The sequence below is a fragment of the Haliotis asinina genome, chromosome 6, assembly GCF_037392515.1.
Source record: "Haliotis asinina isolate JCU_RB_2024 chromosome 6, JCU_Hal_asi_v2, whole genome shotgun sequence".
Taxonomy (NCBI): Eukaryota; Metazoa; Mollusca; class Gastropoda; order Lepetellida; family Haliotidae; genus Haliotis; species Haliotis asinina.
The window spans coordinates 30,803,094-30,830,027 of record NC_090285.1 but is presented as its reverse complement, the minus strand read 5'-3'; the positions used below and the strand labels follow the sequence as shown (position 1 = coordinate 30,830,027).

General features: G+C 40.1%; 2 protein-coding genes across 2 annotated transcripts in view; one reads left to right on the top strand and one right to left on the bottom strand.

Moving 5' to 3' along the window:
- The first annotated feature begins 100 nt into the window (after positions 1–100).
- LOC137288150 (staphylococcal nuclease domain-containing protein 1-like) lies at positions 101–20,743 on the top strand. Its single transcript, XM_067820566.1, has 22 exons — positions 101–416; positions 2,711–2,860; positions 3,007–3,130; positions 3,534–3,615; positions 3,926–4,083; positions 10,437–10,528; positions 10,833–10,988; positions 11,260–11,366; positions 11,812–11,902; positions 12,338–12,429; positions 13,097–13,223; positions 13,565–13,647; positions 13,824–14,007; positions 14,113–14,254; positions 14,780–14,892; positions 16,198–16,386; positions 16,523–16,658; positions 17,276–17,402; positions 18,235–18,304; positions 18,664–18,771; positions 19,197–19,439; positions 19,963–20,743. The coding sequence occupies exons 1-22, from the start codon at positions 372–374 to the stop codon at positions 20,026–20,028; spliced, it is 2,685 nt and encodes an 894-aa protein (XP_067676667.1). The 5' UTR covers positions 101–371; the 3' UTR covers positions 20,029–20,743.
- Positions 20,744–23,750: 3,007 nt separating this feature from the next.
- The window catches only part of LOC137288157 (methylosome protein WDR77-like), a 42,651-nt gene continuing 39,467 nt past the window's right edge, over positions 23,751–26,934 (bottom strand). The window contains exon 8 of the mRNA XM_067820574.1: positions 23,751–26,390. Within this exon, the coding sequence (XP_067676675.1) occupies positions 26,186–26,390 (205 nt within the window). The 3' untranslated portion in view covers positions 23,751–26,185. The remainder of the gene's footprint in view (positions 26,391–26,934) is intronic.

Below are 26,934 nucleotides of genomic sequence, written 5' to 3'. Positions count from 1 at the left end.
TAAATTCACGTATCATAAATATTTGCATCAATAATTCTTTAAAAATATGATGCATGAATATTATGATGTTTTTAATATTTGTAACATTGATGAGCTAGTTGTACATTTGTCACTGCGGTCCTGGTACATGGCCGACGCCACATCATCAACGTGACAATCGCATTTGGCAATAAATAGAGATTACAGCAAGTGATCATTTAGTTCTTGTGCACCTATTTTTCGTTAGACCCACTGTGTTCTCACGTAATCATTCAAGTATCTGCAAAAGGTTCCATTGCAAGGTATTTTAAAAGAAACCAACAACATCGAATCACGTGACATAAAAGTTCACGCACTTCCTTTTCGGCCGTCACGACTTCGAGTCAGGAGCCATGAGTGGACAGCAGCCAGCTTTACACAGAGGAATCGTCAAGCAGGTATATTCAAGTACTCTAAATGTGTGAACAATTTACCATTTGAATGAATGATGATAATTCTAAAGCAATAAATGTGTATCTAAGCGTCAGCGTGCGACTAAACACACGCAATATGGGAACATTGCCCACATGAGGCACATGTTCCAAAGTAGTAATTTTTAGTCTGAATGAATGGTGTGTTTAGTTAGTTCATAATCTAGCTGTTTATATGTTGGCTATTTAGGACATCGTGTGTGACCATTCAAAAGAAAGTGGTGATACAGATGCAAAACCAATATGATACTAAAAACAGTTCATAATATAGACAGACCAGCTGTGATTCTAGTGTGAATTCCACATGCCTGCAAGAAAGTAGTGACATTTAGAAATACAACTTCTTAATAGAATGAAATTTCAGTAAGAGTCCTCACCATGTTTCTTTAATTTTATCTTAACATACGGAATCACATATCCAGCTTATAACGACGACACTCTAGAATGTTTTCCTCAGTGTAAAATTTAGGGGGGATGCCGGTGGAAGTCTTTTCGAAATTTTTACCTCTTTTTAGGGTAGAGGCCCGTTCAAGTATCACTTAATCTTAAGTTCTTAAAGTCTGTGATATAATCTGCACCGACCCACTGAGGTTTCCACAAGTATGATATAGATCACATAATTTGTGTACCACTCTGCTCCTATATCTGAAGATATAAACATGTTGAACAGACCCCCTAAGTAATGGAAGGAATTGTGGCAAATTTGAAGGTGTTGCATCTCAAATGTAAACAAACGCAGCCCACTCGCAAAACAATTGCAGCGATATCAGTAGTTTAGTGGTAATGACATAAACACAACTCCCCTATTGGAAACAATGTCAGTAATACTTGAAACATGCTCGGTCATATTTGATCCTGAAACTCACAGATCAAAACATGCATCACTGGAAGGAGCACCCATCTCAGCAAGTTTTGTTTTTAGTTTCTACTGTTTTCATTGTTATAATTATCCATCTTTGACCACCCGTGTTGAATGCGTTGAGGTGTGAGCTGTTGTTGGAGCTATAGATTATTTGTTTAGGAAACAATTGTCACTGCGAAAGAGCGTCATAAGTCATGCCCCTGGAGGTTGTTTACATCTGAACATCGGTAGAAAGAAACTAAAAACAAAATTATGTCGCGACTGGGCTGCGTTAGTTTATAATTAAGATGCAATTCCTTCAAATTTCCCGTAATTCCTTCAGTTACTTAGGGGGGCCTGTTGAATGTTTAGTGTTTTCTGCACATAGCAAAAAAGTTTGATGGACAGGAAGTGAGCTAGAATAAATTCATTAAGGGTAGTATACATAGCATAGTAACTTCCACATGTATGAATAAGTAACTACTTGAGTTAAGTCTTTCAAGACTCACCTTCAGTAAATGGCATATGGAAGGATTCACATTTTCATGATTATGCACTGCAAGGCAGATTGTATTTTTTTAAACGTGTAATTTATGTTTCAGTGGTTAGTTTTCTTTCAAGAGAGATGCTCATGAGATGCTAAATGTGCTAAAAAATTAATCTGTATTCTGTTTTTGAGAGGGGCAGTGGAGCCACCTTGCAATTATACATGTATTCTTTAAGAATACTTCTGTCTCCTATATTTGTTCCAAGTTTTCAATATATTGTGTAAAGCAAATGTACATTTCCAATTGTGTGTGTGAGTGTGCATGCGTGTTCATGCGCACTTACGTGTTAGATATGTACCACCTGTCCCTATGCTAATAAAAAAACCCAAAGAATTCTTCTGTCTGGTCTCTAGCAAGTAGCCTGAAGCCCAGTAAATATCTTTTGGTATATCACATAGGGTGAGTGAGTGAGTTTAGTGCCGTACTCAGCAATTTTCCAGCTCTATCGTGGCTGTCTGTAAATAGTTGAATCTGGACCACACAGTCCAGCATGATCAACAACATGAGCATCAATCTGTGTAACTGGGAACCAATGACAGGTGTGAACCAAGTCAGCGAGCATGACCACTTGATCCTGTTAGTCACCTTTTATGGCAAGCATGGGTTGCCGAAGGCCTATTCTACCCCGGACCTTGACGGGTGTCACATTGGGCGAGGTCCTGGGAGTTTCTATATGAATGAGGCCCTTTACAGATGATGCTCATGACTTGGTGACTTTTATCTAAATTATTTACAGGCTGCCATCATGTAACACTTATTATAATATTGCTTTTACTTCGTGGCATGTTCAGAATGTTGGAAATGGATATTTTTTTTCCATCACTGAATCAGTGTTTCCTGGCTTTTACCTTGTTTACTAATCATTTTCCTAGATTCTCTCTGGTGATGCCATTGTTATCAGAGGCCAACCAAAGGGTGGTCCGCCCCCTGAAAGGACACTCTGCTTCTCCAACATACAAGCACCTAAGGTAGCTCGACGAGCAAACCCAACTGTTGAAGGAGCCACAGAAACCAAAGATGAGGTATGGAAAGGTTTCAGCTTCAATCACCAAACATGATTAAAGAGTGTTCTCATGATAAAAACACATTTTGTCTAAATTGGGATACTAGTAGGTTAAAAACATTAAGATCATTATTGGTGAGTAAGGAGTGTTTGCTTTTGTTTCAGCCATTTGCTTGGCAGGCAAGGGAATATCTGAGAAAGAAGCTGATTGGACGTGAGGTTGTATTCACTGTGGAGTACAAGGCTCCAGGAACTGGGCGAGAATATGGATGTGTTTATTTAGGAAGAGGTAGGCAGATAACTCAGCTATTGATCGCCATCATGTGGCTGTGAAAGTGTCATTTTTTTGTCTCAATGTGAAGGTCAGATTAGTATACATCTGTGCTTAATAATAACATAAGCATGATAAGGTGGTCACTGGTCCGCCAATACAGAGTATGCGCTGCAATCTGACTGACTTTGTTAATTGGAATTCTAGGATATGAATATAATATTCCATGAAGATACAAGCTGACTACAGTGCCTTGTGCATAAATGTTTGTTCATCATGTTAATGAAAACTTCAAGTCAATTTTGTGATGTATCCCTGTTTTGAGAAAAGCCTTTTTGTATAGAAAGAAGTTCATCAGTTACTTATTGTAATTATGCTGTTTATAAAATGGAGTTGCCAGTGAATGTCTTGTGACTTTCAGACCAGTCAGGGGAGAACATGACTGAGGCCATGATTGCTGAAGGATTTGTTGATGTCAGAAGATTAGGTTTAAAGGCAGATGAGTAAGTTGCACTCTCACATCTGAGATCCAGAGTGAGAATATTTTCATTTGTATTGTGTAACATCTATGATTGTGCCTCATCCCACATCTATTATGTTAACACCTCATGCATATGAACCATTCAAAATTCCTTTTCATGTTTAACTTGCTTGACAATGACATTAGATTCAATGTCGAAATATAACCTATGCAGAATAAAGACGTTTTATAACCGTAAGGATTGTCCTTATTCTTCATCTACCCAACATCTAGAATGCCAATCTAAGAAGTCATGCATTTATAGTGATAATTCATGTACCATTGATTTCCAGCCCAGCTCAACAGCGTCTCGTTCAACTTGAAGAAGCTGCAAAGGCTGCTGGGAAGGGCAAATGGGCAGACGGTGCTGGTGACAATATCAGGGATGTTAAATGGACAGTTGAGAGTCCACGAAACTTTGTAGATTCTCATCACAACAAACCAATTGAAGGTCAGTATGTCAAATATGTTTATGTACAGTGTTGATTGTTTGAACATTCATAGGCAATGTGAAATGCCAAGTTTGCTTTTCTTTATTTAAACAGTCATCCCTCACCATAACGTGGTTCTTGGGATCCATGGATGATCTCCACATTATGAAACACCCATATCTTACATAGCATGGAATAAAGCCAAGTAAAATCACTGTTTTTAACTGTATTTTGTGTATTGTGCCTAGTCAAAACTGTGTTGCATTGCCAGAGGTGAACAAACAAGCTTTGTAAATGAAAATAGGAAACTTGTAATAAGTTATCGCTAAATATGATAAATCCATCAATAATCATTCCTGTTATTTTACTTGTTATTCAACTGAGCATTGTGCTGTATACAGATTTTGCTACAACCTACCAGTGATTCAGTGAGAAACGATCTGAAATATAACTTCCAAGAATTTCTATTCCATTAAGACAACAATACTGTAAATCATGAAAGTTTTGCGAGCATGATATTTTTGCGAAAATTGTGAATGACTTAAGCTCGCAAAAATATCATGACGCAATTTGCTGGTAGAATGCAATGAAAAATCAGCAAACAACCTGTCCTATCTTCGCTTTATTATTCACCACTTATAAATTAACAATACATATATTAAGCAATGACAACAATGCGGAGAATGACTAATTACTAGCATTACTCATCCTCACGTGTCACATGTCAAACAGTGGATACCTGAACAAAAGTCACTGTATAAGTATAAGTATAAGTACTGCAAGTAAGCTTTGAAACTGTCAAACTGACCAATGTTTTGAGAATTAGGCAAGTCGCAAAAATATTGTGACGCAAAAACATCTGTTGGTCGCCACTTGCAAAAATATCATGACGCAAAAATTTCGTGATTTACAGTATATATATATGTTCTTATTCTGATGCTTGTTTCTTATGCTTATCCCCTCTCTCCCGACCTCCCTTTATGTGAAGATAGTGGAAACATTTGAAATCCCTTAATATTGAAGTGGACATACTATACACTCGCCCACTGGAAGCCTTCCTTTTCTGCCATTAAGGTCACAGGACCAGCCACGCTTGTCACTCTCTCCTTCATTGCCTGACGAGGACGGTTTGTGGCACTTTGGGTCCTGATAGGGCAATAAGTTTACTTAATTTTCAGCCTTATGATCTGAATTGTGTCGTATTCGGTTTTTAGTTTGTAATTACTACCATAATTATGTAAAATTATTGTTGAAATATATCATTTCTTACTTACCTTACCATAGGTCTATAGCATATTACCTCAAGCTTCGCTTAATAGGAGATCTGACAGAGTTGAATTGCCTTTAATCTAACATGGCTACCTAGCAATCATGACTGTCAGGATACGGACACATTTTTTAAGCAACTTAGACTTTTCTAAGTTGATCTAATCATGCTCCCAGCGTAAATTACGAGTGAAGGGGTTGATCCACCCGTTGTATTTCCTTCATGCAAACCTATTTCTTCTTCCACTGTTCGCTGTGAACTTGGCAAGAATTTATCTGATTCAGAATTTGCATTATGTTTATATTCTGTTGAAAAGCATGTGAGGGACAAACAATGTAGGCTCTCACTAGTCACATCTAAAGCAGTTGCTTCTGTGTCTTGTAACCTATGTTGATCACATGATAAAGTGGAACATTCATAATTTTAATAATCAAGCAGACATACCCTAGGGGCATGGTCGAGATACCAGTGAGACTTTGTCTAGATCTCAGAAGAGGAGGTTGTCAGAATTGGGATCATCTCAACCTAAGAAGTTGATGTCGTCATCGTCTAAAACTTAAGTCAACTACTAGACTAGATGATGAACATCCATGACTACTTCCCAAGGTACAGATCGTCCGCAGGATCAACAAGCAGTGTCTATCAGACCTTACTACACTGCGTCTTTCAGAGAGTCTACTATCTACACAGACATCTACAGCGTCTACACTCACGCAACACACAGCTGCTAGCACCAGCCTCTTACTGTTCACTTCTCCTATGATGAACTTGATGGATCGCCGTTTTGAAGAGGAATGGAAACACCAATCAGCAGCTACAACCACAGTTGCCCTTCGTGACAGTTCATCGGCTGCAATAGGTCCGTCAGATGAAGAGGAGGCATCGCTCTCGTTCACAGTAAGCATCACAATTGGCTGTATCCGCAGTCTGGATGATGTTCCTTCCATTGACTCACTGAGTGCTCGCATTCATGGTACCTGCTAGAGCTACAAGTGTTTACTGTCTATATTCCCTGTTCGTCGGAGACACCATCATTGTTCATTATCTTCATCGAATACAGACTCACGTAGGAGGGAGTGAAGGCACTAATGGAATGGTAGTTGCTCCAGGGATACATGTAGACAGGAGGAGCACGATGACACTTGCTGCATGGACATCTTTCAAACTCACGAATGCACTTGCAGAAGGACAGAGTTCAACGACGTTAATCTCCGTCACTGGAGGAAGCCCCCTCACAAATGGTTTGGACCAAGAGTCGAAGGACTCCAATGAAACACACACTTATATGTCCATCGACACCTTGACTCCTGTCCTCATGCAGACTTCTCAGTGTTACTCCAACAAGTTCTCCAGTGTCCGGAGAGTGAGAGACAACTACAATGCTGGTGGTGGCCATGGCTCTATTGGTCGCTCAACCGTGGGAAACGGGCGCTGCCATAGAACAAAACACGCTGCCAGGAGCACTAAAGAAGGAAGTGAAGATAAGGTTTGGGACTTCTCAAAGACAGTTGTCGTGAGCATCCTTCGACATGGCTACAAGATCCCACTACAGGTAACACCACCATTCACAAGAGACCCAGCACTCTTCATGTATGCCAGGGATCAACAAGACAACCTAGTCGACGCCACATCATCTCTACAAGAGAAAGGCTCAGTTGAAAAACTACCCCTGGATCATCTAACACCAGGATTCTACTTACCAGTCTTTCTGGTACTCAAGGAAAAAACACTCCAAGGAAACGTTTTGATTTGTATACAGCATGACAGAATTCAACAGGGGATTGACTGCTGAAACCAGAACAGTTCAGAAAGATCCATCTACCACAACTGTGGCATCTCATCCGTCCAGCAGTCAATCTAGCCTGCATTGATCTACAGGATGCCAACCTGCAGTCTAAGTAAACTTATCCTCAGTACTTTTCGTTACACTCCACTACTTAGTCTAACAAAACCTTATGGGAGGTCGCGTCAGGTAACCTTTGAGACTGACCAATCAGAACACAGCTTACCAAATCGCGAAAGTAGACATTCGCACATAGCTTCTGAACTTTTTATCTCGAAAAGATTCATACCCGAACGATTCCGAATGCTATTTAGCGTACACTCGCTTCCTGGTGATGCACATGGCGTACGTACAACCTTGATAACGGTGAATAAACACTCGCTGAAAGTAGTGTTTTTGGCAATATTCAAGGATGTTATCTTGCGGAAATATTAGCTAATGGTAACCATGTCAACAGAAACCCCAGCACCTATATACTGCAGGTCAAATAACTGTTATATGCAGAATAATTTGAAAGTCCCTCAGATCCCTAAATAGTAGCCACTGTCTGATTGGTTAAATCTATTTAACCGTCTCACGTTTGATTGGACGGCCATTTGTCACTCAAAGGTTACCTGACGTGACCTTCTACTAGGTTTTGTTAGACTCAGTGGTGGAGTGTAACAAAATACATTGAGTCTAAGTTTACTTAGACTGGCCTACCTGCACATTCTGATATGTCCAGACTACAGAAAATATCTACTCTTCCTCTTCGACCGTCAGCACTATCAGGCAAATTTCTGCACAGGGACTTGTCCAGAGCCAGTCTACAACAACCATCTCTATGCAGATGCTGCACTACAAGGTTGTTGTGTTCACTTACACAACGAGGTGGCAGCAGGAATCTGGACGAGCAACAAACACATTCAATGTACTGACCACCCGGAGATGATTGCTGTAAACAATGCAGTACGACATTGGTTGACAGCATTGAGGAACAAACTACTGAAAGTTCATACAGACAATACCACAGTAGCGTTCTACAAGCAAGGATCAACACGATCTCACACAATATACATCAGCGGAAATTTAAATTCTTCGACATAGTCAACGACTTGAATGTTCACATAAAGGCATGTCACATTACATCGGAATAGATGCACGAGAGGCGTTTTTGACTCATCACTCAGATATTCGAATATCCACAAATAGACCTATTTTCCACAGGCTTCAACAAGCAGATACCAACATTCGTATCTCTAGTGTCGGATCAGTTAGAGTAGGCAACAGACACTCACAGCATCTCATGGGAAGGACTGAACGCTTACACATTCCCCCATCCAGTATGACTACTGAAAGTCATTGGGAAGATATGGAGACAATGCAGATACAACTAGCATCTGACCCTCTAACAAATCCAGCAGATTCATCAAAGGTCAGATAGAAGCCACCAAACCACCATCCCCAGTGCCTGACTGAATGTTTCACAATGACTTTGTCTGAAGTTCTTATTCATGGCATATGATACGTGTTTGCTGGACCCATCTGATGAGGACAGGTGGAAACAAGACTTACCCTTTAACATCAGACTTCTCCTCCAAATCGGGATGTCTGAGGTGTCATCTACACCATTGTAACTGTGCCTAGAATTGCTAGTCTCCTCACACATGGGCCAAAACTTCTTAGGCAGTTGATGACAATTTGAGACTGAGTCTGTCTCCAGTTGGGGTTGCTACTGGCTGTTGTTGCTTGTTGACCATGACTTACACGGGTGAACCTGTCGAATCCATCAATCTTGTGGTGGTAACTCTTGGTCTTGCTGAACGTGGGTGATCTCTGACCATATCAACAGACTAATGCTGATGTGGTGTTACAGTGACAATGAAAATGTTGAGAAACTTCCTGCTGGGTAGAACCAGACCATAGCATATCCAGGGCCATGTGTCGTTCACCTGTTGTTAATTTTAGCATTACCCTGTGGCGGGCTGCTTTGCTATATTCAGTTGACAATGTATGTTAATTGGTTGTAATTAGTTTGCTAACGCAATATACATGTTTGCAAGCCTTGTGCTTTTACTTGACTGTTTTGATTCTCGGGCATCCGGCCATGCGCCGTTGCCTTGTAAGCCTATGAACTCCCAGTTTGGGGAAACATTACACTAGTTAACAATTTGTTTGGATCGCCCATATGTGGGCTTTTGCTAGCTTATCATTCACATGCATTACATACTTTCCCACGAAACAGCATACCATCTTCTTCAAGTGCTTCACATCTTCCACTGTCTCATGCACTTTGTTAATACGTGTAACTGTCTGTTCCACAGCACTGTTATCTCTGGGTTTGAATTTCGTGCTCGTCTGATGTTTACTTTTTGAAATACAATAATATTTCAAATGCTCACTTTCTATTTTTGGACCTGTATATATTGCTCTTGTTTTAGTATAATGCATTTGTTGCGTTCATTTTTAATATAATTATTAACATAAGGCTTATCACATTCAGTTTGTGGCTTGATGCATTTTGGGTATGGGACAGTTCGATAAGTTACCATAGTATATTTTACATTGATCGTAAAACAAAAATGATGGGAATTGATTCATGAGTCAATAGCGTGGGTCATGGGGACCATTGATGACGAGGCGGTAATCAATTAGTGATTACCGAGAATGATGTGAAATTGGTACTGTTGTGGTAGGACTGAAAAGCAAACCCTCATGAATATAGTAAGCAGAAGTTGTACATGCATGGAATGAGGTGAAACAAGCATGCCATTTATTACATGTTTTCACCGATGTTACTTTAAACAGTTTTTAATGAATGAAAATGGAACCAAATTTAATCCAAATAAATGGAATCTAAGAAGAGTGGGCTGAAGATTGTTTTATCATATATTTTCTGACATCATCCCTTTCTGGATGGCAACATTTACTCACACTATAACACGGAAACATAATTACTTAGTTGATGGCATGTCTGTATTACAAAATTGTCTTTAAGTTAGTACGACGTTCCACTGTATTAATAATGAAAGCCCCAAATGATTCTGAAACCCGTAGTACAAGGTTGTGTAATTATGAAACCTTTTTATTTATATCTGCACTGAATTTCTCAAGTTTACAACATGATTTTCTTGGGCTCAACAGCAGATTTGGTGATACGCCATTCACAATGTTGTCAAGATGTGTAATCGCTTTCTTTTTTTATGGGAGCCACAGATTACCTTGTTGTTTCAGTTGAAACCACAGTGTCCCGAAGACTGTTATTGTGAGGGATGACTGTATTTAGAAATAATCCACTTGTTCACATCACAATGCAATCTTAAATTGAACCTACTACTTTTCAGCTGTGATTGAGCATGTACGAGATGGATGCACTGTTAGAGCCTTCCTCCTTCCCAGCTTTCACTATGTCACTGTAATGCTGTCTGGCATCAAGGTGAGTGCTAGCTATAAAACCTCAAATGTCTTCATCTGTCTTGCATCAGGGTGAACCATATGATCTGCAGGGATGTACCATGAAATATGCAGTGTCTTCAATTGATGAGCATTAAGGTCATCCATTTGCATAAAGCACAATCTCTAATAGTACAGTCAGGTTTCACAGCAAATGGAACATAATATTAATCTCCATGAAGCTTATAGATATGTAGTATGAAAATTTCAGTGTTAAATGCATTTTGCTGATTTTCCACGATGATTCTGAAGGATGTTTCTGTGCACGCACCTCATAAATGTTTCAGTGCCCCATGTTCCGCCAGGAGGAAGGGAAGCAAGTGGCAGAACCTTATGCAGAGGAGGCCAAGTTTTTCACGGAATGCCGTCTGCTGCAGAGAGACGTACATATCATTCTGGAAGGGGTATCCAATATGAACCTGCTTGGAACTGTCATTCATCCAGTAGGTTCAAACTTTTTTCATTATGTAGATACATATATGTGTGTGACACGTCTGTATCTCCACAGAATGCCAACATTTTTATGATACGATGTGTGTATGTGTGAAATGTCTATGCTGTTACAGAACATCATCACTTTGATGATGCATCGTGTGTATGTGTGAAATGTCCATGCCCGTGCACAACATCATCACATGGATGATACGATGTGACATGTCTGCAACTCGACATAATGACAGTGTATGAATGTATGGCACATTTGTATGTCCACAGAATGGCAACATTGCCGAGTTGCTGCTGAAGGAGGGCTTTGCTCGCTGTGTTGACTGGAGCATGGGTGTAGTGTCACAAGGGGCAGACAAGCTCCGAAGTGCTGAAAAGTAGGTATAGCTTCATCACAGATCTATTTGCCATGTTTGAAGTTTGTGGGTTTTACGATGTGTGAAGCAGCCTTTCATCAGTTATGGACAAAAACATTCCCTAGTGTATGAAGAATGTTTGCTTTTTTCACTAAAATACCTTTAGTGTTTTCTATACCTTAAAACTTTCATTATGTACTTTTAATTTTAGCCTTGTTCATGTGAAATGGTTTGAATTCAGACATATAGTTACATGTGAAATCAGTGATACTGATAGGTCATGTTGACCAACTTTCACTAACATGGTCAATATTTGTTATTTCACTCAGTTCTGCCATAGGATAGAAAAAAAGTGAATTGGCTGGTGCAGACTTGATTATTTGCAATGTTATACATCTGGAATACTGCTGTATCTTGTATGCAAGACTACCTTGGAGCATCAAATGAGTTTTGCATTTATATGCAGGATAGCCAAAGAGAAGCGCTTGAGGATCTGGAAGGATTACAAACCCTCAGGGCAAAGCATTGATGTCAAGGACAAGACGTTCAACGGCAAGGTCAGACCTAATAATAATTGCCATTTATACCATGCCTTTTCCACACATTGGTGCATTCTCATTATTACCCCAGATAACCCATGCTGGCTGTGAAGTGCTACAAGGATATTTGTCACCTGACTTGTCTCCTAGGTACCCCTTTTCTGCTGCAGAGGCAATTTTGAACCAATTTAATTGTCTAAGGTGAGGGTGAGGTCACATGTGCTTTGTTATTGGGCAGGATTTAAGTCCTAGAAATCCTCCCAAGGAGACTCAACATTGTTTACCTTCAACTGAGGTATGGCCTGAGCTCTATGCACAGGACAACTCACACACCACACTTGGAAGTGGAGGTTGTTTATTCAGTACTGCACATGTCAGTCATTGTAGTCTTCTGTTTCCATGTATAGTTCATTGTGTTTCTGCTGTTTGTATGCATCTGTAATTGTGTTCCAGGTGGTTGAAGTTGTGAATGGAGATGCTCTGGTGGTGAAGATTGGTGACTCAACGATGAAGAAAGTGTTCTTGTCTAGTATTAGACCTCCGAGGTACTCTTTAGAGATATCTTCTACCTGTACAGTGTTTTAACATAAGTAACATACTTTCCTTCCACTTTGTGAGTATTTAATAACATAAATGAACAGTACCACTCTATTTCCTGTATCAACATTACTAAGGTAACTCACACCGTGAAAGCACTCAGGCAGTCTGTTGTTGGTACCAGCATTCTGGTATATGAATAGTTTACATGTGTATGTTTTCGTTAGATCAGCGTGAAGGACAATGTATCATTCGACATGGTCATACCTAGTCGACATATTCATGAAGAGTATTTTACCATGCGGGAGATATTGACAACTGCCAATATCTGCCAAGTGTCATCTTGTTATTTTTTTCATGTCATTTTCTTTTAGAACTTTTTATATATTTGTTCATAATTACTTGCCCAATGCTAATTGTTCATTATTTAGTTAATGGTTATTGATCTCTGTCTGATCTCTGTATCCAGCTCTGTTATGTCATGCACATGTACACCATGCTCATCCAGATACAAGTGTGACTGCAGAACTCTGTATTAAAACAAGACCAGCGTCAAGAAAGTACAGTGGAATGTCCAGATTTTCAAATTTCACTATAGATGGAAAATATTTTGTGAGCAATGAGCACACACTCACGTTTCCTATATGGGTTCTTATGTTAACCTCATTTTTTCAGACAGACCCAGGAGTCAGCTGGTGATGGAGCCAAGGACAGCAGCAACCGCCGAGTCCGACCACTTTATGACATCCCATACATGTTTGAGGCAAGGGAGTTCCTCAGGAAGAAACTCATTGGCAAGAAGGTTTGTTAGTCACAAGAGTACATTGCTTTACTTACAGTATTGTTAACAACCAGAAAACAAAATATGTCATGCTAGCAAGAGCTTAACTTGGCTATTTGGCAGTACGGGAATATAGAAATAAGTTCTATCCTGTTACTGTATCTGGTCAGGAAAAGGAAGACAAGGCAGGTAAATGTGAAAATAGATCATCATGGTTTTGTTTTGAAATTTGCTTTAACAAAAGGACCTTGTTCTTGTTGTTTCTTGAGTGTCAACATATTTATTGTGGTACATCTGTGTAAAGGAATGCACATTTCTGTATTGCATCAAATCCCTGGATTATAACCTTTTCTTTTGTGCAGGTGAATGTGGAAGTAGATTACATCCAGCCACCTAACCAGGGCTACCCTGAGAAGACCTGCTGTACTGTTACCATTGGAGGAATGTGAGGCAACTTCTTTCACTGATAACAGTAAAGATAAATAACATTTTGTATTAATATTTCTCTGTTGCTTTCTGTTTTGCTTTTAATATTTACATCCCCCCCACAAAAAAATAAAAGAAGATTCGTTAGTCATTGTGCATGCGTGTGAATACTAAAAGTTGGTGATCTTTTGTCAGCAATGTTGCAGAGGCACTGGTGAGCAAAGGCTTTGCTACAGTGTTGCGGTACCGACAGGATGATGACCAACGCTCCTCCCATTATGATGTCCTGCTTGCAGCAGAGGCGCGTGCAGAGAAAAAAGGAGTGGGACTACACTCCAAGAAGGAGAAGCCAGTTCACCGGGTGGCGGATATATCAGGGGTGAGTAGTTGCCGGAACAACAGTGGTATATGGTGGTGACCTTTACCTCCTTTTGTGATTTCTGTATGAAATTATTCCCAAGCTAAGTGTGTGTTGTGTTTTCAGGATGTAACCAAGGCCAAACAGTTCCTGCCTTTCCTTCAGCGTGCGGGTCGATCTGAAGCAGTGGTAGAGTTTGTGGCTAGTGGATCCCGACTCCGACTGTACATCCCCCGGGAGACATGTCTTGTTACATTCCTTATTTCAGGTAATATCATGTTGAAAAATGATGATTCTTCAAGGGTTGGCTCAGAGTCAAATCACTCAGCATGTGTAGTAAATCTTTAATTTTTACTTATCCTGACTCACGCTTCTTATGCTTATCTCCTCCTTCTATGCGAAGGTAGTGGAATACTTGAAATCCCTTGAAGTTCCCTTTAATGGAAGCTTCCCTTTCCCGCCATTACGGTCACATGACGGTCATTTTATTCAGAAAATTACCTTATAGTTGGCATGTATTGACTGAAATGTTTCTTCATCCTTAGTTATTGACAGCCAACTCCAGCACACTCATTTCCGAAGTTATCTTCAAATCTTTTCCACCAACTCCTGTATGCCAAATCCACTGTGTTTAATATATGTGTGCAAATGGATCAAATCCAGTCCAGTCCAGTCCAGTCCAGTCCAGTCATGTTCACAAAACATGGGCACCTATTTAAATAAGGTAGGACGGAAAGTAATCTCCCTTCACTGGAGATTATCCAAATGCCTAATGCTAGTGTTATAATTTTAGGTATCTCCTGCCCTCGTGGATCTCGACCTTTGCCTGGAGGACAAATGGCACCTGCTGAACCTTATGGAGAAGATGCCCTCAGCTTCACCAAGGAGTTGTGTCTCCAGAGAGAGGTAGGTAGGCTATGTAAGGTTGACTGTGTAAGGTTGGCAGGATTCAGGAATCCTGGGTTCTTTTTCATATAGATCGTCCTTGGGGTCCATATATGCATTTTCTGCTGCCAGAAAATGTCACGTGACAGTTGTATCAATGTTTTAATAAAATATTGTACAATAATCAAAAAGTCTTTTGTTCATTATTCGGCCCCTTACCACATGGAGTCACCCATCTGCCGTGCATGCGCAGGCAACCAGGTAAGCATCCAAGCCCGTATCATCATTCCTTCTGCTGCATAATGCAGTGAACAGAATTGCGTGGAAGTGGGTGGCCCTACCCCAAGGACGATTCTCTTCAAAAAAAATGGAAACCTCTACAGGTTTGTCTAATTCTGTTTCATACAGATCGTCCTTAGGGTACATATATGCATAAACTCAGATTCCCAAAGACCGAAGGCTAGGGAGGAGGCAATTCTGGTTCACTACGTAATTATAGCGATAGTAATTATGAAAATTACGAAAACCAACAGGGAGCAACCGCAACTTTTTGTTTATTGTACAATATTTTATAAAAACATTGATACAATTGTCACGTGACACTTTTTGGCAGCAGAAAATGCATATATGTACCCCAAGGATGATTCTCTTTAAAGAATTGGAAACCTCTACAGGTCTAAGTTTGTAAGTTGCATTGAAATACCTTTTTATTGTAAGTCTCATTAACAAGTTTTCATATCCACTGATTTCTTCTTTTTTTATTTTTGAAAGTGGAATTAGAAACAAGCATGAAGTGGACTTTATGATGAGCTGGCTTAAAAAAGCTTCTTTTTTTTACCCTTGTGTATATATGATGTTCTGTGTTTGCAGACTCTACTATGCCTTTTATAAAACAATGCTTGCAATAATGTTATGTTTAGTGTCTGGTCATTTGACATCATCCCACCTTACAAACAAAAACTTCAGATTTTCCCATCCATGATAACATCCTAATGTGTGCAAGAGGTTTCAGTCAGAATTAAAATATGGCAAATATGGCATCCATATTGATGTAAATACTTGTTAGTTCACGCAAACCTTTTCAATATGAGTCTGTATTTACTTAGTATTTGATTATTGTGTGATCTTATAATATTCGCACTAAAGTTGTGCATTGCACTTTGAAGTGCATCATTGTTTCTGTAAACATCATCTCTTCAGAAAACTATTGACCAAAGCTGAACATGCTTGTTCGTGCCAGAGGTCACACCTAACCCATGATGCTACAATCAGACATGTGACACGATAATGATGATACTGTATTTAAGAAAATGTATGTGACATCAGGTGGAAGTGGAAGTTGAGGCAATTGACAAGGGAGGCAACTTCATTGGCTGGCTTTTTGTGGATGGCATCAACCTGTCCGTAGCTCTTGTTGAAAATGGTCTGGCATCTGTGCACTTCACTGCTGAGCGCAGCAACTTCTACAAAACACTGCAGGTAGCTGAGGAGAAAGCCAAAAAAGACAAGCTCAAAGTAAGTTCCACATCATCTATGAACATCTTCAAGTGTTTGTTCTGCATTTAAAGTATTTCTGCATTATGAATGTAAGACTTGGATACATGAGCAGTACTAAAAGCCCCAGGAAGCTACAACGTGATTATTGTTGCAGATGTGGGCCAACTATGTTGAGCCAACTAAACAGGAGGTAGTGGAAGAGCCTGCAGACAGGAAGGTTACATACAAGAATGTCATCGTGACAGAGGTCAACGATTCTCTCTCATTCTTCGCTCAAACAGTAGAGAAAGGTAAGTTTGAAGGAAATCACATTTTCCCTGATTCACCATTGGTATATTTCCATGTCAGCACTGGACAAATGACAAAGATCTGTAACTCAGTCAGTACTATGCCATTCTTTCAAGGAAGCATATGCAGGTCTGCAATTCAGGGCTGTATGTAGATGTGTCATGTGTTCAGCTCCATATGTAAATGTCTGTCATGTGCTGTTCAGGACATAATGTAGATGTCTGTCATGTGCTGTTCAGGACATAATGTAGATGTCTGACATGTGTTGTTCAGGGCTGTATGTAAATGTGTCATGTGTTGTTCAGGGCTGTATGTAGATGTGTGTCATGTGGTCAGGGCTGTATGTAAATGTCGTGTTGTTCAGGGATGTATGTACATGTGTGCTATGTGTTGTTTAGGGCTGTATGTAGATGTGCGTCATGTGTTGTTCAGGGATATATACAGATGTGTGTCATGTGGTCAGGGCTGGTAAATGTGTCATGTGTTATTCAGGGCTGTATGTAAATGTGTCATGTGTTATTCAGGGCTGTATGTAGATGTGTGTCTTGTGGTCAGGGCTGTATGTAAATGTGTGTCATGTTTGTTCAGGGATGTATACAGATATGTGTCATGTTCTCAGGGCCTGAATTGGAGAAGATGATGGATGAACTCCGTAGTGAAATGGAAAACAACCCGCCTCTCAAAGGAGCATACACACCAAAGAAGGGAGACAAGTGTGCAGCCAGGTTCTCACAAGATGACCAGTGGTGAGTCTGCCCCATCTGCCATTTTTAGATTTCTGATTTACACTCATGTCCTCCCAACATAATCCACCTGTGTTACTGTTCATCCATGTCCTCCCAACATAATTCACCCATGTTACTGTTCAACTATGTCCCCCAACATAATCCACCCATGTTACTGTTCATCCATGTCCTCCCAACATAATCCACCTGTGTTACTGTTCATCTATGTCCTCCCAACATAATCCACCTGTGTTACTGTTCATCCATGTCCTCCCAACATAATCCACCTGTGTTACTGTTCATCCATGTCTTCCCAACATAATCCACCCATGTTACTGTTCATCTATGTCCTCCCAACATAATACACCTGTGTTACTGTTCACCCATGTCCTCCCAACATAATCCACCCATGTTACTTTTCATCTATGTCCTCCCAACATAATCCACCTGTGTTACTGTTCATCCATGTCCTCCCAACATAATCCACCCATGTTACTGTTCATCTATGTCCTCCCAACATAATCCACCTGTGTTACTGTTCATCCATGTCCTCCCAACATAATCCACCCATGTTACTGTTCATCCATGTCCTCCCAACATAATCCACCCATGTTACTGTTCATCTATGTCCTCCCAACATAATACACCTGTGTTACTGTACTCTCATGTGCTATGAACACAATCCACCTAATTTACTTTACATGTATGCTCTATCAATATGAATGACTATCTCCACTTAACACTTAATTACCCCACTAGCCTGACAATGCACAAATGAGTCAATCAAAATTAACTGTGAAACATGGTCATGTATCAAATGTCTCCTCAAAAAGCTACAATGGTTTCCTTTCAGGTATCGGGCTAAAGTAGAGAAAGTGGAATCAAATGACAGAGTTACTGTCTTGTACATCGATTATGGCAATGTAAGTTGACATGAATATACAGAAAACTTTGTTATAACAAATGCCAGTTTATTATAACCGTTGTTGGTTATATGCATTTGGACCAAAATATACAGCACTTTGTTGGACACACCGGTATCTGTTCTTAGAGACTATAAACTGAATTGTCTAACATTACTTGTATTAGAAATCAGTGCTTCTGGCATCTCGGTGAGTGTAACTTGAAAAACAATGCCTATGAAAACTCCTGTGGGTTTTTACTTTCAATCCCTTTGTTTTCTAAGGGCAAAAATCTGTAAAACAAGAAATAACATTGGTCTGGCCTTTCTGTGTGTGAATTCCGTGGGAGTGTTTGATGCACGTATTTCTTGTTGGTACAGAGAGAGGTGACTTCGTCAACGGAGATTGCAGCTCTGCCCGGAAGTTACCAGTCAATTCCCCCACAAGCCGCGGAGTACATTCTAGCCTGTGTGGCCTTGCCAGATGATGTAAGTGACCACCTCTTTCATGCGAATTGATGCTTGTCAAATTTAACCAATTAAAGATGTTCTTTGACATCAACTAGTAAAGCAAAATGTCTTACCTTTGCAGTGTTATTAAATATTACTTATACATGATGTGTATTGTCTTTACCTTGTGTACAATCTCGTAAGTTTTTCGTATATGTATTCTTGTTTTATGACTAAAATATAGGTGCAATATCAGTGTTTCATGCTCATATGGGAAGGCAAGGCATGTTCCTAATCTAATAGTTCGAACATCCTACCATCTTGATGGGACCCGAAAGCATGACCTACTTATTATCTTTGTTTATATTCTCACCAAGCTGACATATTTGGATATAACTATTACACCTCCTTTGCTGATGCTACAACTAGCCTGTCATGTCACTTCCCACTAATATCTGCTGCAGGAGGATGCTAAGAATGAAGCCATGGATGCGCTGTACTCTGACATCATCAACAAGCAGCTTATGCTCAACATAGAATACAAAGGACCACCAGATTATGTGACCCTTGTCACAGAGGCAAAAGAGGATATTGCACTTGGTCTCATTTCTAAAGGCTTCCTCCTTGTAGAGCCAAGGCGGGAACGTCGGCTGGCCAAGATTGTGTCAGACTACACTAAAGCACAGGAAAAGGCTAAATCACAGAGGGTAAGAAATTTCAAGACATTCATTTGCACTGTTAAAGCCCATGTCATGGGTGATGCAGGCAGTAGCAACATGTTGCTTCTAAGAAGCCTTGGTACATTGGACTGTATCATGAATCCCTTGTGTTGGATGGTAAATATTGTATATAATGTATGCTCCTTGCTAGATTGGTTCCTTGCGTTGTAATGTTTCAGCCATCATCACTGTTGTTGATATATTGTATATTTATATATATTTACATTACAGGATGTTCTGAAACTACTAAATCAAGGTGACATAATATGAAAAATGTTAAAATAATAGAAGTCAAAATTAAAGTACTAAGTCACCTGAAGTTGATAGATACATTTTCATAATGCCATTGCCATATGTGTGTCACATGTTGGACACTACTGTGAATGAGTAATACAGTGTCCTGTTACTGACACATCTTAAAATACTTTCCTAATGTTGTGGTACGAGATACAACACGAGAGGCATGGGTTCTGCCAGTACTGATAGAAAGGTGTTTCTGGTTGCTTTGCAGTTGAATCTGTGGCGCTATGGAGACTTCACCCAGGATGATGCCAAGGAGTTCGGCTATTCACGTTGAGCAGTATCACTCTGCTCTTCACTCGCAGCAGTTACACAAGTGGAAGCTAGGATATCTAAACAATTTTTAAGACAGAATATATTTACATTACATGCCGATTCCTATTTTCTGATTTTGACTCCCTAGTTTTCTCAATAATGGACACACAGCTTCAGTCAACATGATTCTACTTGAAAAAAAACGTTACAAACATCATGTGTCCAAATTCACAGACCTAAAAGCATTTTAATTACACAGTGTATCCATTGTTTAAAGCCAAGCAAGGGCTCACCTCACTGTAGATTGTTCATAAAGTCCTGTCATGGTAGTTGGTCTCATTTAGAGTGTCTGGTGCTGTGGATCTACACAATGGATACACTCCAGTATCAATCAAACTAGTAACCCAGGATTCTTTGATGGGTGTGGAAACTTCAGTCAAGGGAATTATGTGTGAATCTTTTTCCCAACCTGTGAGTTACATTTACCTTGGATATGGTGCCACTCCACTTTTGTAGTCAAGAGAGTATTGTTTACTGTGTATTTGTTCTACATACTTTCTACTTATGCAACCCTGTCTGGAGTTCATCCACACCAGCCTGTACATCTCTGCCATTTCTGGCAAATACTGCCTTGTTGACAAGTCTGTTGGTAATATATAATGCACACAAGCAATGTGCTCAAAATTATGACAGAATCTTCTCGAAAAATAAAACTATATTTATGAATGTTTCCCAAATCATATGACTGTTTTCTATGTTCAGAGTGGGGAGGAATCTGTTGTATTACAACTGCTGGTTATTAAGAGAGCTGCAGATCTGATCAGTGGTACTTGCACTGTGATACTGAAATAAGGGTTAGGTATCAGAACTATTACAAGTTATATCAGTTGTTACCGGTGTGACTGTCTCACATTTTTTCTGGTTAAGCAGAAAGAATTATTTCAAACACAGGACCAAACGTCAAACATTGAGTCAACAATGCTCAAACATTTTGGATCAAAATATAGATATGTATGACTCGTATATTGAAAGTTTCCTTTACCCCCTTCATCACTTCCCCTTCTGAGCATGTGTAAATGTAATGAATGTTTTCTGGCCTTATCACTAGTTTGTTTACCAAGCTATGCCCAGTCACCTTGTACAACAATCATAGTTTGCCAACAAGCCTGCATGCCATTACTAGGTGCCATCTTGCTTTGAAGAATCTTCAACACAGAGGAGTAGATCTTGGGTAAAATACCCAAATGCACTCCCTTTAGTCGAACATCCCTCTTGTATAGGATTGTTGAGAACACCCTAAACCTGCTCATGGGAGCAGAGGGCCTGGTTTATGGCTGTCTAATCTGAAGAAGATTGTCATAGCAACCCATGGGTTCAATCCAATGAAAACAGATCTTTGCGCCAATCTGAAGAAAGCCCTCTGGGTGTGGACTGGAACCCCACTGGCTATGTCCGCCCATTTCCTGACATGAGTATAAAACAATTTACTACCACATCACAGACTCCCATTGCGTTCTGGATTACCTCATAAATTGAACATCCTGATAGGGATCATCCTCATTATCTCCAGGGTACACGTTCCGATAAGTCTCCACTATACCCTGGACGCATCTACGGCTCTGCCAGATAAATTTATTACCTCCCTTGACTGTCTTTTGATCCAATCAGGAGTCTACGCTGGGAAGTTGAGCGAACCAATCACAACTCACTTTCGTTTTTTGAATTATCTAACCGATTACACTTGGCAACAGAAACCATGCAGAGGTTCTCTGGAAGAGTTAGAAGGCGTTCTTGCATATGTTGTTTTAAAGTTTCGGACCTGTCAATTTGTTGTATGATTTCCCTAAAATCTGGGACGCACTGCGAGCAAACCTTTGCAGTTGCGACCGCTGCCTTTGTTGACACTGGCAAGATCAGTTATAACGGCGGCCTAGCTGATTGGCTACTGTGAGAAGGCGGAGCCAGCAAAGGGAGATAATAAATTATCGGGCAGAGCCGTGGAGACTTATCGGAACGTATACCCTGGAGATATCGAGGATGGATAGGGATTTGTGAAATAGTCTTTGAAGGACAGCAGTAACATTTAAACAGGCTACCGGTACTTAGCTACGTGTCAGTCTCTCATGACAGGCCAGGAAGCACGGATAACATCCTAATAACTCTCCAGTATGACCAAGGAATCAAAGAGAGTGTAAGTAATCCAAAGTCAACTGAAAGTCAGATTTCCTTGACAACACAGGTGCTGTGCCTTGCACAATTTCTTCCTAATCATTTGCATCAACTCAGGTTATGGAATGCATCTCACGGATGTCACAAACAAGCACATCAGTTTGACGCCACGTCATCATTATTCCAGCCATATGGTGACGAGATCAAGTCTGATTTCATACATACTTTATGTACATAGTACACACCAGTTTTTAAAATCATAACATCAAATTCAAAAGAAGGCAATCTGTTATTAACATTACGTAGCTACAACTCCTGGTGTAGGTTCACTTCAGACTGTGAGATCGCCACTCACATGGGAAAACAGGTCTTTCAGATTTGTCACTTCATAATGCGAGTCCCTTGCCGTCAAAAAGTCCATGCAGTCAAGGAGTACGGTTGGACAGACCAGTGCTGATCTCTAAATAATGATACTAATCTCGGGTTACAGTCATTATGACAAAGGTCAACGGGATACAACACTTGTCTGACATACAAGATTAATATGTAACTACCCGTAAGTTGACCACATGGGTAATAAACACAAATACATAATACGCCAAATACACCAACATGAAGAGAATGTGCAACAAGAACTGTTGAGCTATAAAATCGGATTTTCACTTGTCACAACTGTACAATGAGTGAAAACACCCTTTCTGACAAACTCAACAGCTAACCTCGGACAGGTGACACGGATTCAGCAGCAGTACATGACCAAACCAGATCCAGACGACCACATGTGACAACTGTTGCACAGTACAGGTTCATGACTAACTCGATAAACCATAGCTACATCTGTAACTACAACAATACCATAACTACATAGGATTTCAGCCCATCCAGTGAGGTAACATCTACGCAAGCAAGTCTTGTAGTTGACTGATCAGCACGGAGACATCACATTTTTCACTTCCTGGTAGAGGACTTAACCTTCACAGCCACTAGGAAGCATTAGGAAAGGCAGGAAAATTGGTCCAAGTCAACAGTACTATAATTCAGTATCTTATAATAACAAATACCTTTGCTCAGATGAAAATCTTCCGCCTTCCCATTGTACAACCACTAAATATGTTCCCACTTAACTACAGACCTTACACCAAAAGACCACAACATCCAAGTTATCAAGTCTCCAGATATAGTTTTGGCAATCATGTCAGCAATAGACATATTACCTCCAACAGATGGTACAAGCACTGTTGGGCGAGTGTGTGATCACTACTCTGGTTATTCATTCTCTGAAGGGATGACTATGCCAGGCAGTTTTGGGGACCATATACGATAATGAAAACAGATAACTATACCTTGTATCCCATGATGAACAATTTGTCATCATCTGTTGATTACTTACATCATACATAAAGCATAATCTGCAATACTTCTGAGCTACTGTAGACGTTAAAAGATGTTAACTGCTTGACTGAAACAGACTCTACAAGTTCTTGCTGAATCTGTTGGATAATGTGTTCAAACATGTTGTTCTGTGAGTCTACATGGGACCGACTGGGAGTAGGAATTGTTAAAATAAGCTCAAACACAGACAGTCACAGTTTATTTGTATATTATGGTAATACAAAACTCAAGTTTCACCATAGCAAATATCATTTTACAAGATAACAGGCTACTACCTGTCTGATGGAGCATATCTATCTCAATCATAACAGATCCTCTGTGAACATAACCATCTTGACACAACATACAATCACTGCCAGAACGACTCTCAAGTAACGAGGTAATTAATATTTTGATATGTACTAATTTCACTTGCATAATCTGAAGGCAGCCAAGTAGCTCCAAGCTGAGAAAGACAGGGCTTGTGTTGTATCAAGATGGGAGCCCTATCTGCTGACGGAGGTGTGCCATGGAGGAGGAATACACTAGCCTGAAATGCATAGCTGTTCATATGAAGCAGATGTGAATCAGGGAGAACAGGGAATGACGGTCTGAAAAAACAAGAGTCATCAGAAGATGACATATCCCCCCGGCCCCCACATATTTGAAAGGAATCATCTGACAATTACGTATTGTGTTTTTAGACCAAGTCTGAATTGTTTCCATTGAATTCATGAAAAACATAAATGCCATATATCTGTAATCAGAAAAAGTCACCATTTCTAGATCTGTCTTGTAAATCTGCCAAGATCTTTTGAAAGATATGAAATGGTTTTTGAGTTGTGCTCCGGAAACGAAGTCAGCAACGTGTTCATGGAACCGAGAAAATAATAAATCATAAAAACCTGTAAATAGCAAAAGGCACCACTTTGGGGTCTGCCACACATATCTACCAAGTAACACTTACAGATATTAAGAAGTTTTTAAGTTTTGCTCCGGAAACGAACCACACCTCTCAAGTCCATCCCTCCATTTTGAGACAAAGTCCAAAACATTTCCATGGAAACTGAGAAAATGATAAATCACTAAAACCTGGAAATAGCAAAAGGCACCACTTTAGCTTCCGATTGATATATCTACCCAGTTTTGCTGAAAAATATTGAATGGTTTTTTAGTTCTGCTCGGGAAACGAAGCCCATTCCTCCATTTTAGGACTAAGTCTGAAATGTTCCATGGAAACCAAGAAAATGATAAATTACAAAAACCTGTAAATAGCAAAAGGCACCACTCTGCCACACATATCTAGAAAGTTTTACTGACAGATATTGAATTTTTGAGTTCTGCTCGGGAAACGAAACACACCTCTCACTTTTAAGACGAAGTCTGAATCGTTTCCATGGAAACCGAGAAACTATGAAATCACAAAAACCTGTAACAAAAGGCACCAGTGACGCTTCTGATTGGTATATCTACCAAGTTTTGCAGAAAAATATTAAACGGTTTTTGAGTTTTGCTCCGGAAACGAAGCACATCCCTTCATTTTGAGACAAAGTCTGAAACATTTCCATGGTAACTGAGAAAATAATACATCACAAAAACCTGTAAGTAGCAAAAGGCATCACCTTGGGGTCTGCCACACATATCTACCAAGTTTTGCAGAAAAATGTGAACGTTTTTTGAGTTCTGCTCTGGAAACGAAGCCCACCCTAGCATTAGACTAACACCAAAAAGTTCCGTGGAAAAACACAAAAAAATAATAAAAATGTCAAAACTCTGTAAATAGCAAAAGGTACAACTATCGGTTGAGATCATTATATCTATCCAGTTTGGTCTAAAAATATTGAATGGTTTCTGAGTTATGCTCCGGAAACAAAATGATTACGGACGGACGGAGGATAGACGGACGGACGGATGGACAGAGGAGGCGTCGACAATATCCCCCCACACTACATGCCGGGGGGATGAAAAAGGGAAGTGGAATACAATATCAAACATGACAATGACATCAACAGCTTGCCGGAATTGGATTGAAAGGGAAGTGAGTCAAACAACTACAAAATACATTTCATGAAAACAATTACTGAAAGGTTCAGAGATGTTTCATAATGTTGAAGACACTGTTGTGTCTCGGTCACCAACAGCTCTTGCACGTTTACAAACATGCACACACTCACAAACACACACTTTCTCACTCACTCCACCTTCCTTTACTGCCTGCAGCAGTTCCACAACAGCAAAGTGTGGAGTATACACCAATGATGATGGCGCCACTAGAGTCTGGTGATGTCATGTGTGCCACAAGTTCTGTTGAAATCTGTCCAGGTGACCTGTATGAGCTGTAACCAAGGAAACAGCCCCAGCAACTAGTATGAGCTGTAACCCAGGTACCAGCAAGTGGTATGAGCTGTAACCCAGGTCCCAGCAAGTGGTATGAACTGTAACCCTGGACACAGTCCCAGCAAGTGGTATGAGCTGTAACCCAGGTCCCAGCAAGTGGTATGAACTGTAACCCTGGACACAGTCCCAGCATGTGGTATGAACTGTAACCCAGGATACTACCACCAGTTCACCTGAGATCACCTGTCTTTTCCCCCACTTGTAATGCTATTCTTTTTGATGTGGCTGTTCATGTGTCTAGGTTAGCTCTGCTGTTGATCCTCAATGAGCTGTCCTTTATCTGGGATCTCTCCATTTACATCCATTACAACAGCCTTGGTTGTGTTGCTTTTGGAATCATTTAGGTCATGCCTGACCACTTGTGAGTCCCAACCACAGGTGTACAGACAGTCACCGCCAAACCATGTCAGACCCTGCACAAAGTCGGAGTGAGAACACACACTGTAGCTGAAATGAAATAAAATAGAAAGACTCAATTTCTGTATGTGTCAGGGTAAAACAATTTCAATGTTGTATCCCTGCATGCTTGTCCCCCAATGTCAATCCCCTTCCAAGGTTCCAGTCCCTCCCCACCAAAGTGCATCTTTAACTCCCACAGTGTATGCTGTCAGTGTTTCAGCCATGTTGTGTCAATGGGAGTGGAATACAGGTAGAAAGATGGAGGGAATGCAGTGGGTAGGGAAATATGCAGCACTGTCTCCCACATGCACTAAGCTGTTGTGTTTGGCTGTTTGAATCAAACAAGGTGATGGTGTGTTTCAGCACCCTTGTTTTTTTACATGTTTTTATAATGTTTCATTTTACTCAAACTCGACACATATTGAATCAGTTCTGCATGTTCCAACATGTCCCTTAAAGTATCCAATAAACACACAAAAACTTGCATATACCTTAGAGAGAAATGACCTTGCCAATGCCAGAGTTTATAAATGACTATCCAAGTTTAGGGTGTTCCCATACATATTTGTTCGTAGTACTTGTAAACAGTGCA

Coding starts and splice junctions, on each gene's coding strand:
- LOC137288150 (XM_067820566.1), top strand. CDS start 372: ATGAGTGGACAGCAGCCAGCTTTACACAGAGGAATCGTCAAGCAG. Junction 13,224..13,564: donor AGAAACTCATTGGCAAGAAG/GTTTGTTAGTCA, acceptor TCTTTTGTGCAG/GTGAATGTGGAAGTAGATTA. Junction 16,659..17,275: donor CGCTCAAACAGTAGAGAAAG/GTAAGTTTGAAG, acceptor TCATGTTCTCAG/GGCCTGAATTGGAGAAGATG.